Here is a 12,864-nt window from a genome sequence, read left to right on the forward strand (position 1 = left end):
GGTAAAAATAATTATGAGCATTGAAAAGAGATTATACCAAAATTCAATTCTGTGGGAGAAGGGGAATAGAAATCAGAGTTCAGAGAGAAAGAGGCACTATGTAAAATTTGCTGAATGTTAAAAGAAGAGATTGTAATATTTTAATGGTTGATAAGTAGCAAGTCACTATGGAATTTAAATTCCATTGGACAGACTTAAGAGTGATATAAACTTTCATTTCAAAAATGTCAATTACTATAATATCCTTTAAATTTTATTCTTTGTCACTCTACATTCATCATTTAAAATGTTTAGATATTAATTTAAAACTGCAAGAGGGATATAATTTTGCAAAATACTTTTAGAGTTACACAAGCAAACATATTTAGAAGACCACAGCTCTAAAACACTGTTACACTTTCTCCTCAATAAGAATTTAGTTCATTTTGTTTAAATGTGTGCAGGATTTAAGACACAAAATAAACATATGGATTGAGCAGATGAACATGAAGACTGAAATTATTTCCCAATTGCTGAGCTTAATAAAATTGAAATGATGAAGGTCGCAATGCTGTATGGCATAATGAAGTTGCAATTTCAGAAGCAATTCACAGATTTTGATGCCATGACTCTAAGTCACATGTTAGTTTCATTGGGTGGCCCAGAGTTCAAACTCTAAGACGCAGGAATTACTAAGCGATTGCCACATCACTGCAGCTCACTTTCAAGGAAAACCGGTTGAGCTTAAGGAACTATGTCCTCCAAAAAGACATAAGTAGTACCCTATCTTGGGAATTTTTGGAGACAAATATGAAGCTTAGAACTAAGCTAATATTTCCATTATATGGGCGTGGGGGGAACCAGCAATTTTTTTCTACTGATTCTGTAAACATGTATCAGCTATGATTAAATTGGCCACCATGTGAAATATAAAGCTGGATTTAGAATGAAAATAGATGTCTTAAATTGTTCAGAGTGTGAAAGATCAGGCTTCCTGTTGGAGTGATCAATCGGATTTTTGACCAAAATAGGCTTAGAGCTATGTGCTTATGATTATATATATTGAAAAAAATCAGACTTTTGCTTTGTAGCTAAAAATTCCTGAATTTAATCATCCTATCTAATAAGAGAAACATGGTAATTAGCATACGACCGCTACCCTTCCCATTGGCTAATCAGGACGATATGCAAATTAACTGCCAGCCAAGATGGCAGCCGGCAGCCAGGCAGCTTGAAGCGAACATGAGGCTTGCTTGCTTCAGTGACGGAGGACTCCAACGTTCCCCGCCTGCCGCTGCCGGCCTCTGAGCTTGCAGTTTGAAACATTGTTACAAATATAGAAGCTAAACAAAACCCCAGAAACCTGCTTTCAGCCAGCCGGATCTCAGAGCTAGAGTTGAAACAGTGTATCGATTGTAGAACCCAAACAAACCAGATACCTGCTTTCAGCAGCCAAGCCTCAGAGCTAAAGCTGGCCCAGAATTAAAAAAAAAGAAAGAAAAAAAGGAGCAGTTGGGAGCTTCAGTCACCCGGCAGCCTGAAAACAGCCCTCAGCCCCTCACCCAGGCTGGCCAGGCACCCCAGTGGGGACCCCCACCCTGATCCAGGGCACCCTTCAGGGCAAACCAGCCAGCCCCCACCCGTGCACCAGGCCTCTATCCTATATAGTAAAAGGGTAATATGCCTCCCAGCACCGGATCAGCGGAGCCACGAGGCCTCCTGGCACCGGGATCAGCGTGACAGGGGGCAGCGCCCAAACCCCCTGAACGCCCTGCGGCTCTTTGTGTGACAGGGGGCGGGGCCACAACCTCCCTATCAGCCCTGCTCTGTTCGTGACAGGGGAAGGCGCCCCAACCCCCTGATCAGCCCTGCTCTGTGCATGACAGGGGGGAGCTCCCCAACCCCCTGATTGGCCCTGCTCTGTGCGTGACAGGGGGGAGCTCCCCAACCCCCTGATTGGCCCTGCTCTGTGCATGACAGGGGGTGGTGCCGCAACCTCCCCATCGACCCTGCCTTGAGTGTGGCAGGGGGCTGTGCCCCAACCCCCCAATCGGCCCTACGCTGAGCGTGACTGAGGGTGGCATAGCAACCTCCCAATCTGCCCTGCTCTGTGCATGACAGGGGGTGGTGCCCCAACTCCCCAATCGGCCCTGCTCTGAGCCCGACCAGGGGCTGCACCTAGGGATTGGGCCTGCCCTCTGCCACCCGGGAGCAGGCCTAAGCCAGCAGGGCATTATCTCCCAAGGGGTCCCAGACTGCAAGAGGGCACAGGCCGGGCTGAGGGACCCCCACCTCCCCCCCCCCCCCCGAGTGCACAAATTTTTGTGCACCGGGCCTCTAGTATAATCTATAAGACCACAATCATGGATTTCTAATTCCAAGGCACAATTCTGAACAAAATGTAGATGCCATTGGTCTCCGCCCCCTGAACAAAATAATACTCTGTAAGAAGCATAGGGGTTAACCTATGGTCTTTGGCTTCTGAGCTATCAGTCTCTCTAAGCCATGCAGCTGACTTGTAAGGGGAGTGAGAAGAATGAATGCAGGTGTGGAAAGAAAACCTCCTATTTCTGGTTTAGGAACCACTGTGCGACCTCAAGCAAAGCAACATTTGGCAGAAAACTGAAACCCAATCTCAAATGATCTATAAATAAGACTTCTGAGCCCAAAGAGAACAGGTAGTATTTAGGATCCACAAGAAATCTATTTTGCTTGGCACTTCTTGTTTTTGCTGGATAAGTGGCACAGTTAAATCAAAACAAGACTGCGGTTCTCACAGAAAAACAGTGGAAATCCACAAGATGAGATTTCTCATGGCTCACAGATTGAAAGAAGTTGCTAGGGACTTTAAATGATTTTTTAAAAACTTCACAGCAAAATGAAACTCAAGTACCAGCCAAGTTGATCATGAAGTTTATTAAGAATTCTTCCATGTACTTAGCTGTGTCACTAACCAAATAACAACAGTAATGGTAGCTGTTACTGGTATAATTTCTCTTCCTTCCCTTCGGCCACTCTCCCTCACATGCCTATGTCACAACCATACCAACAGGTGCTTCAGAGAACTGAGAGTGGATATAATTTTCCCACTGGGGGCAGAGTATGGCAGGCAGATGGAGCACAACTCCTGGAGGAAGTATTTACATCGATTCCTGTGTGATTGATGCTCTCCCATAGTTGTGAGATGCAACAGCACTCGGGAGGGCCCTGAAGGTTGTAAAGATGGTGGCTTTTATATTGACTGAGATGGGTAACCTATAGAAAACTTGGAGGGGGAAGATTTAAGAGATCAATAGGATTTGAGTAGCAAAAAACACGAACATTTTGCTGCTGTGTGGAGAATAGCCTGCAAGGGAGGCTTCAAAGAACTTAATAAAGTTCTATATTTTATATGAGTCCAAGTGACCTGCTTGGACCAGGTAGTGGTTGTGGAGGTGGTGAGCACTGTTGGGTTATGTGTATATTTGACAATGGACTCAATAGAACTTGCTGACAGATCAGATACGGTGTGGTCCCATTTGTTTATTCTTCCTTTTGTTTCCCTTGCCAGAGAAGATATATCAGAAAAAATATTACTACAAGAAATTTCCAAGATTTCACTGCCAACATTTTTCTAGAATTTTCATGGTTTCCAGTCTTACATTTTCCCTCTTCCAGTTCCTGGTAAACTGCCTGGTACATAGAATATGCTTCTAAATGTCTTCTAAATAGGACAATTTACATTTGCAGAGTGCATTAGGGCTCTCAAAATTCTTTCAAATACATTATCTCATTTAGCCCATAACACAATTCTACCATCCAGGCATTATTACTTCTATTCTATGGTTGAGGAAAGAGGTTAAAAGGGTTTAAGAAACTTGCTCAAGACCACACAGTAATTAAGTAAAACAGTCAGGGCTTGAATACAAGCCTTCAGATCTGAGTTTGGTGCCCTTAAAAGAAGCATCCACATATGGAAGAAAAAAAATGGTTTGTAATTTAATTTTTTTAATAATTTAAAATTATAAATATAGGAAAATTTGAAGTTCTAGGAAAAGCTCATTTTAGTCAATGATTTATTGTAATGAAAAGGGCATGGCTAGTTTTTAGTAACTCCATGATGCTATATCTATAATCATCTATCTCCAGCAAAACAATGACACTAAGTATCTCAAAGAAATAGTATTACATATTTTCTCCCAAATGAACCACACTTAAGTAGGAGAAATTCAGAGTATGTGTTTTACCAACATCCTGAAACTACGATTTTGCTGTTAATGCACTGAAATGGTTGCTATCAGCAACCAGAGCTAGCAAAGGAAAGGAAAAGGAAAATGAAGGAATAAATAGCCAAAGTTGCTTCATGACAGGGGGGATCTCTTTAGAGCCAGAAAAATGCCATTTAAAAACTACTTTCCATATAGGATTTCAGACAAGGTAGAGTAAAGGATTAATCAGAAAGTTCAGAATGATTGATGGGCCTTGACCTTTTGCCCTCTGTGTTCTCACAACTCAACTCTGAAAACACACACTGTTTATTTTAAAAGCTTTGAAGAACAGTTCCCACAGCATTATCACTTTAGCACATTATTTACTTCACAAGACTCAGCACCAACATGAGATGGAAAGGATGAGACAACTGTGCATCATTCTGTATGAGAACAAAATATCTTCGGAGTTATGACTGATGTAAAGGATGCTCGGAGAAGATGGATTGAATTAACAGAGCTGTGCATTGAAAAGAGCAGCTGTTACTAGTTGTGGGTTTTGGCTCAATTCAGTCTGAAAAGACATTTTGAAAGTTCTTGTGAGAAGGGGGCTGTAACAGAGGGTAGAGTTCTAGAATTAATAATCCAATCAGGATGGTCCTTCCCAGGATGGTGGACTTGTGGGCAGATAATACAGCCCAAGGAGCTGGATTTAAAAATAACCTTGGAATGACCTCCCTGAACCTCTCAGTTTTCTAATATATAAAATGAAGATGAATGATCAAGGATTTACTCGGGAAGCCAAGTGAGCTTACAGCTGTGAAAGCACTTTGGAAAGGAGAATGGGGTCCATAATGTAAAGGGGGCTTACTATTTTCTTGGGGCAAATGATTTCACAAGTGGGAAGGAGAAGACTGAGATGGGAGTCAACTTTTAGTCATCACTCATTTCATAGGCTAAGTAGGAACCTGACCCCCAGTACAAGTTCACAGTGTTGAATGCCTACCCCAGACCACCTTCTCTCTTCCTCTTGGTCAAATGGGACCCTTCCCCTTTTTAAAAATTCAGAATTCCTTATGTAATTGACTCCACTCGACTGCATTGACATTTAACCTGTGTTGCTTTATAGTTTCTGTGGGACATCGGAGTTACAGTTCTGTTTACATTGTTTCTCACCTATGGGTGTGCCAGATTAGGTTTAACACTCCTACAGGAAGGAAGCGTGGTCATTAGTAGTAGTAGTAGTAGTAGTAGTAGTACTTTGCAAAACATAGAGTGCTGTGCCAGACCAAGGTTCCTCAAAAGCAGCACTATTGATATTTGGGGCCACATAACTTTTTGCGGTGGGGGCTGAACTGTGTATTGGTAGTTGTAAAGCACCATAGTAGGTTTCTACTCACTACATGCCCGTGGCAAACTCCTTCTGTCCCCAGAGTTGTGACAATGAAAATGTCTATAGACATTGCCAAATGTTCCCAGGTGGAGGCTACAAAATCATCCCTTGTTGAGAACTACCACACTGGACAGGTATAAATTAATTTTATGAATACTGTAATTACTTTTATTTCTTCAGATTTCCTGGTTTAATGCTCTGGACAGAGTAGGTACTCAATTAATACTCACTGAATAAACAAAAAAAATGAGAAAAGGACTTCATGGGTTATAGTTATAAGTGGCCCTACAGCATAAACCCTTATATGATTATGACTATATTCTATTATAAGTACATTTTTAGTTAGCATAGAGTATATTCTTAGTACCTAAACATATTTTAATAACTATGTGTATGTGCTAGAAATTAAAATTTTATATACACACAAAGATCATAACTAGCAGTAGCTTTATCCCTAACACGCATATTATGAACATATATATGATGGCTAGCATCCTGGTGGAATTAAGTCAGCATGGAAAAATATTATAACCAATAATTCTAAAAAGACTATGACGAGTAGAGAATCTCAGATGAATGTACTTAGGAAATTTCTATTTTCTTTAAACACAAGTTTTCAAATATAAATGGATCATCAATCTTTTCCAAGATCAGAAGATTTGTAATATCTTCTGATATATCTGGAGAACCTATATTAAGTGGCATTTCAGCTTGAGCTACTAAAGACTACGAATGTTATTTTGATTTTCAAGAACTAGTACTTTTTGACCATCAGTTCATTTTCACATTTACTCTGTGGATTCTTAAGTCCTCTATCAACGTGCTACATTGTCCAAAAGACCACTGATAAAGTGTTCTTACCAAAAGAGGGGCAAAAGTAGATGGATGACAAGAGATTTGAGAGACTTCCCTTTCATATACAAACACTCACCCATCCCTCTGATGGCTTGTTGCTATCTACCATCTTTTGGAGGGAATCCCAATTTAGCAGCAGACCTCTACTAAAGACTGTGCTAAAAAGAAATAAAACAAGCTTCTACTTTTGGCTATGATGTAGTAACTTGTGACAGGTCAATGTCCTCACCATAAAACCAGAAGAGCCAGATAAAACACAAGAAACATCTATTTAAAGGCATCTGGCAGCTGGTGAGACTGGTAGGAGGTGAGTGGCTGAGACCTCAGAGAGAAGACAACCGCAGGAAAAACAGCCGAGGTTCTGCAGTGCCCTTTGTCTTACCGGACCTGCTGATTCTTGTCATAGTGCTAGAAACTGAGAATCTGGACAGTGGGCCACTGCAAAGAGGTAAAGAAGTCAGTAGAGCTTCGGCAATCCCACAGGGATAGAGAAACAAAAATTAGCATTTTAGTGCTGCAAAAAAAAAAAAAAAATAGTATTTTAGTGAGGGGTCAAATAAGCAGTGAGAAAGGAGACACAGACAAGTGGGCCATGGGAAGGATTCCCCCTTAAGGCATTTAGGGGTTTCCCCTCAAGGCATTTGCCACAGAGAACAAGAAGCTAAATAAATAAATAAGTGGGGAAAAATTAATAGAAAAATATCCTCAGGCAAGGATTAACAACAACAACAACAAAAAAGTCCATCCCAGCTCTAAAAATCTATGAAATATATTATCCTATGATTAAAGAGAAAACCTATGAATAGGTTATGGGTCATAGTGAGAATAATACAAAATAAATTGACTATAATTTATCAAAAAAGAAGAAGCTAAAGAGCTCAGCAGAAAACCTCTGCAAAGTGCAGTGGAAATTCCAGCAATCCTGTCGTCCTCAGAAGAAAAACATGAGCATTTGGGACTGCCCATGGAGGAGCGGAGTGCAGTAGATGTCTCGGTTTCTCAGTGGGGCCCACTGGAGAAGCGCCCCCTCAGAATGGAAACGCACCAGAGGTACATGGAGTCATATTAACATGCCTGATAAACACAGCAAAATCAGCTCAGTCTCGGACTGGATCGGGAGATCTGTTCACACTCTATGTGCCTACCATTCAGGAGAGAATTTGTTTCCCCCACTGTCAGCCAACAGCCTCTAGCCCATTCTTCAAGCTCTGCCTCAGCTGCAGAGAGCTGCCTCACCCAAGGCACACCCTTCCCAGGAAGCACCACATCCAGTGACTGAGTGAGGCGGGTATACAGTCATGCCCAGCTTAACAACAGTTGCCTAAGGATGCATCTGAGAAATGCATCCTTAGGCAACTTCACCCTTGTGTGAACATCATAGAGTGCACTTATACAAACCTAGACAGTACAGCCTGCTACACACCTCGGCTAGATGTAATAGCCTATTGCTTCCAGGCTACAAATCTGTACAGCATGTGCCTGTACAAACAACAAGAGATTAAATCAAGCACAAAAGAAAGTGATGCAAGCAAGATACATGGTAAACACGAGATGTCTGAGGCTGCTGTTGGAGTAACTCAGCACATTGGTTTACAGCAAAAATCGGAGTTCGACCAGGGAGTGGGGCCGGCCCACCAACCACCCGTGGCCTCTCTCCCCGGCCAGCCCGGCCCAATTGGCCCCGATTGGGACGGGCTGGCCGGACCCCACCTGTGCCCAAATTTGTGCACCCGGGCTCTAGGTTTTTTTTATAAGTAGAAACTGTACACTCTAAAATAATAATAAAAAGTATAGTATAGCAAATAAAGCAGTTACACATAGTCATTTATTATCATAATTGTATGTGCTATTCTTTTATACAACAGGAAGCGCAGTATGTTTGCTTACAGCAGCATCACCACAAACATGTGAGTAATGCCCCGAAATGATGTTATGATGGTTATGGGTGATAGGAGTTTTTTAGCTGCATTAAGTCTTATGGGATCATTGTTGTATATGAGGTCCGTCATTGACCAAAGTGTCATTATGCGGCACAACACTGTAAAGACAAGCTATTTGGCCCAATATGGAACAGCTCTCGCAGGCCATATGTGCCCCACAGTTCCCCCTGGATTTAGCTGAGGCTTTTATGAGCCTGGATCTTATTTTAACATTCCCCTCTGCCCAATCCTGCTTTCTCTCTCTCCTTTACCCAAACTACCCTGTACAACACACTCCATCTCAGTGGCTGCTTCTGGAAACCTCAACTTGTGACAGTCCCAGGAGTGGTCCAAGAAAGGAGGTGATATGATGGGGTTCTTGATCTGGATCACATGCTGGGATGGTAGAGAAGTTAACATCATTGATGGCTAAGTGGAGACAGACATTCCCTGGCATAAGGAGGTGGTCCAATTTTTAAAACCCTCAACAGAGGTGAATTGGAACAGTATGCCTATGGAAAGGAATGCACTGAATGGGGTAACTTACCAAGTGCTTGAGATGTAACTATAAGGACAATGGATTGGATAGCTTACTGTTGAGAATCAATGTCCTAGAAAAAGATAACTCAAAGTTACAGGCAACTATAACTCAAGTGTGAAAGCCAAAGAGCCTCCCTAGTAATTTAGAAAGAGACTCTTATATACTGGAGCAGGAGAGTCTAGAAAGCTGAGGATGCCCTAGCCGGTTTGGCTCAGTGAATAGAGCATCGACCTGTGGACTAAAGGGTCCCAGGTTCTATTCCCATCAAGGGCACATGCCTAAGTTGCGGGCTCGATCCCCAGTGGGGAGTGTGCAGGAGGCAGCCAATCAATGATTCTCTCTCATCATTAAATGTTTCTATCTCTCTCTCCCTCTCCCTTCCTCTCTGAAATCAATAAAAATATATTTTAAAAAAATAGAAAGCTGAGGACCACAAGTGATCAATAATGTAGACCCATTAAAAGTAAGACCTTCTATTCCACCATAGGCATTAAGAAGAGGGAGAAAAGGGAAGCCACAGAGTGGGAACTCTTCACAATACATATGCCCCACAGACTACATATCCAGAATGCATAAAGAAGTATAAGTCGAGGACAAAGGCAGACTACTCGATTAAATAATGGGCAAAATATTTGGACACTTTGCTAAAAGAGATACTCAAATAAAAAATTTGTGAAAATTCAATTAAATTCATCAGGAAATGCAATTTAAAACCACAAAGAGATACCATAATACTATTATCAGAATTGCCAAAATGAAAAAGGCGATACTACAGTGTTGAGGAAGATTTCGAGCCACTGCCATTTCCACACATGGCTCGTAAGTGTATAAATTGCTGCAACCACTTTAAAAACTCTTTTTCTGAACAAATACATAGCCAATCAAAGACATGAACAAGAATAGTCATAGTATCACTATTCATAGTAGCCAGAAACAACTCAAATGTCCATCAACAAGAAAAATGCATTGCGATATAATAATATCTTAGAATACTATACAACAATGAGAATGAGTAAACCACACGAAGATGAAAACATAATGGATCTCTTAAACATAATGCTGGGCAAAGGCGGCTAGATACAAAAGGAGTACATACTGTATGACTCCATTGATACCAAGTTAAGAAACAGGCAGAACTACCTAACGAGCTAGAAGTCAGGGGAGAGGTTCTTTTGGGAGGGCGAGGCTACTTGGAGAGGCCTCGAGAGCGTTTCTGGGATGCTGATCAGATTCTCCTTCTTGATCCAGATGTCGATTGCATCGGTCTGGTCACTTTGATAAAAGTTATTGCACTGTACACATTATTTGTATGCACCCTTGTATGAAGGTACAGTTCAATTACAACTGTTAAAAATGCAATGAAACACAGACACCTACATTGCTTTCCTTTTTCCTGCTCTGGTGAGAAGCAAGTCCTGCTGATGTTGCTGCTTTCGAGTTGGTTTCTAAACTGGGAGCATTTGAGGAAATTGGGCCAGGAGGCGTTCACCATCCCCAGGACTGACTCGCAGCCCTCTTTTGCAGCCTCACAGAAGGACCGACAGGGCAGGAGTCCATGTCTAGAAGAAAAGAGAAAAGTGAAAATGAGTATGTTTATAGACTGCTTCTCGAAATAATACTGAAATTAAAGTTGGCCATGAGGGCTGTAATATTATCTTAATTCATATTCACTATGTCAACAACTTAAATTTCTATACACAATCCTATAACAAGAGTGTCAGACAGCCTAATGTCCTGGTTCTAGAGGGAATAAGCCAGTTCCATAATATATCATTGATCTCCTGTTGAAGCACTGACTCCCCCAGTATTTTTCTTCTTAGGTTTGAGGTGTTAACGTAAACCTGTCAATCCAAAAGGAGCTCTACTTAATGCCAAAAGGAGTAAATGAACCTGGAAATAAAGGCCCCCCAAATGGGAAAGGCAGAAGTAGGTCACAAAATAGGTTCATCTCATTTCTGTTCTTCCCTTTGAGAAATTCAAAGTATCCCTGGGAGGCAGAGAGAAAGCTGCTCCTTCATTTCCACTGCCTCCCTGGAAAAGACACATAAAGACCTGTGGCAACTCGGTTATTTACTTGCAGTTACTAGTATAAGCAATGCATTTATTGGCAGTTTATAAAGTTACTTATCTTCTCAGATTTCTATTTTATCTTCTGCAAAATAGAAAAGTGCAGGCAACTGTCTATTAATGGCAGGAGAAGCGACGCCCGGAGCTGCCTTTACTCACTGGCACGCCATCAAACACTGGCTCCAGCGTTCAGGGACTCAGGTGGCTTTTTCTGTTTTGCAGCTACAGACTGCGTCTCTCACCCTGGCTGGTGAGCATTGCGAATGATTAAAAAAAAAAAAAAAACTGGGAAAGAAAATCTACATGTCAGTCAAAGCAAAGCACACACTTCGCCAATGTAGTGTCACGAACATGTTTCAGAGCCACACAATATTAGATCTGTGAGAAACCTTAAACAACACCTCGTTCAAACCCTTCATTTGAGACAGGACCTGATTCTGGGATTGACTGAAGGTCACATCGCTTCTTAATGGAAGAACTGGGAAGAGAATCCAGATGTTTCTACTTTCAGTCCACACTCTATCTACTGTTCTATATTGTCTATGCTCATATAAGGACCTAATAATTGGGCTTTAAGAGTTCCTTGATCAAACAGGACCTCTCTTGGGAGAGAGATCTTTTTATACATAAAAATGTGGAAAAGGCATACTCAGCAATTTCCTTCATATACGAGTGCCTTTGACCTCATAATCTGAAGCTTAGGAACTTGTGTTAAAACTGAATGGTTTTATTTTATTTGAGAGAGAGTTGTTATTCCACCTTGTTATGCATTCATTGGTTGATTTTGTGCCCTAACCAGGGATTGAACCTGCAACCTTGGCATATCAGGACCAACTGAGCTACCTAGCCAGGGCCAAAACTGAATATCTTTTAGAGTCCTGATATTCACATAGCTATCTATCGACATCAATATGTCATTAAATTTGTTAGTGAACATGTAGAACAATAGGTTTTGCACTTGAAAGATTAGGCTTAAGGCATAAAACATGTCGACCTGCTCCAGGCAAATATCCTGGTGTAAAAAGAATACCTGGCTGCCATTCAGGAAATATATTGGGTATTTAGAGGAGTAAGAAAGTATCACTTCAATAACATTTTCTATCTCATTCCAGAGCAGTTAGAGACTCTATTTTCTCAACTAAAACATGGGTACATGGCTGAGGAAGGTGGAGAACATAGAATTCCTGCGCACTAGCTCACACGTTGCTAGACTCTCTTCTGAGTGCTTCGTGTCCATTGACACCTTCATTTCTCACGGCAGCTCTAAGTGCTAAGTGCCAGTACTATCATCCCTGATACCCAAGTAAGGAAACGGAAGCACAGGACACACAAGAGACTTGGCCAGGATCATTGAGGGAGTGAGTATCAGAGCCAGGATTCAAATCCTGGCAGACTGACCTAAAACCCACTCTAATAACTACTCTACTCCATGTCAGCTCTTACTCCAGAAATGTGTGTTCCAAAGCTCAACTCAAAGGCAGTTAGGAACTTGATAGGCCCTTTCGGAGTGGACCAGCCATATACACAGAGATTAGGTTCTCCTTCATTCTACAAACTCTTAGTTAAGCTGCAATGATCAGTGTTTGCCAAAGGGGCCAAGGAACACAAGGGAAGGAGAAAGGTATGTACCTTTCCTTTCCAGGTGTGAGATAGCCCACCGTAAAACTACAAGACCAGCAAGGCTTGACTTCGGCATTTCTTCCTTTGCCTTTGCGTCTCTGACGCAGGTCCCAGTCTCTGATATCACCCGGACCCCACTCAAGCACCCCACTAGACAGCCATCTCCACCAGAACATGACTTGCTCTTAAACATCGTCTTCCTTTCCTGCAATCAAAACTGCATTCCCCAAGTGAGCAGATCGCAATTGGGCTTTCAAAGAGGAAGGATGACAATAACACAGAGTAACTTATAATAACAGATGG

General features: G+C 41.8%; 1 protein-coding gene across 3 annotated transcripts in view; it reads right to left on the reverse strand.

Annotated features, from left to right (window-relative positions):
* CORIN (corin, serine peptidase) overlaps window positions 1-12,864 on the reverse strand; it is a 206,567-nt gene that overhangs the window by 110,102 nt on the left and 83,601 nt on the right. For all 3 annotated transcript variants that reach the window (XM_036333055.1, XM_036333065.1, XM_036333075.1), the window contains exon 5: window positions 10,252-10,433. In XM_036333055.1, the coding sequence (XP_036188948.1) occupies window positions 10,252-10,433 (182 nt within the window). The remainder of the gene's footprint in view (window positions 1-10,251; window positions 10,434-12,864) is intronic.

The sequence above is a fragment of the Myotis myotis genome, unplaced genomic scaffold, assembly GCF_014108235.1.
Source record: "Myotis myotis isolate mMyoMyo1 unplaced genomic scaffold, mMyoMyo1.p scaffold_m19_p_1, whole genome shotgun sequence".
Taxonomy (NCBI): Eukaryota; Metazoa; Chordata; class Mammalia; order Chiroptera; family Vespertilionidae; genus Myotis; species Myotis myotis.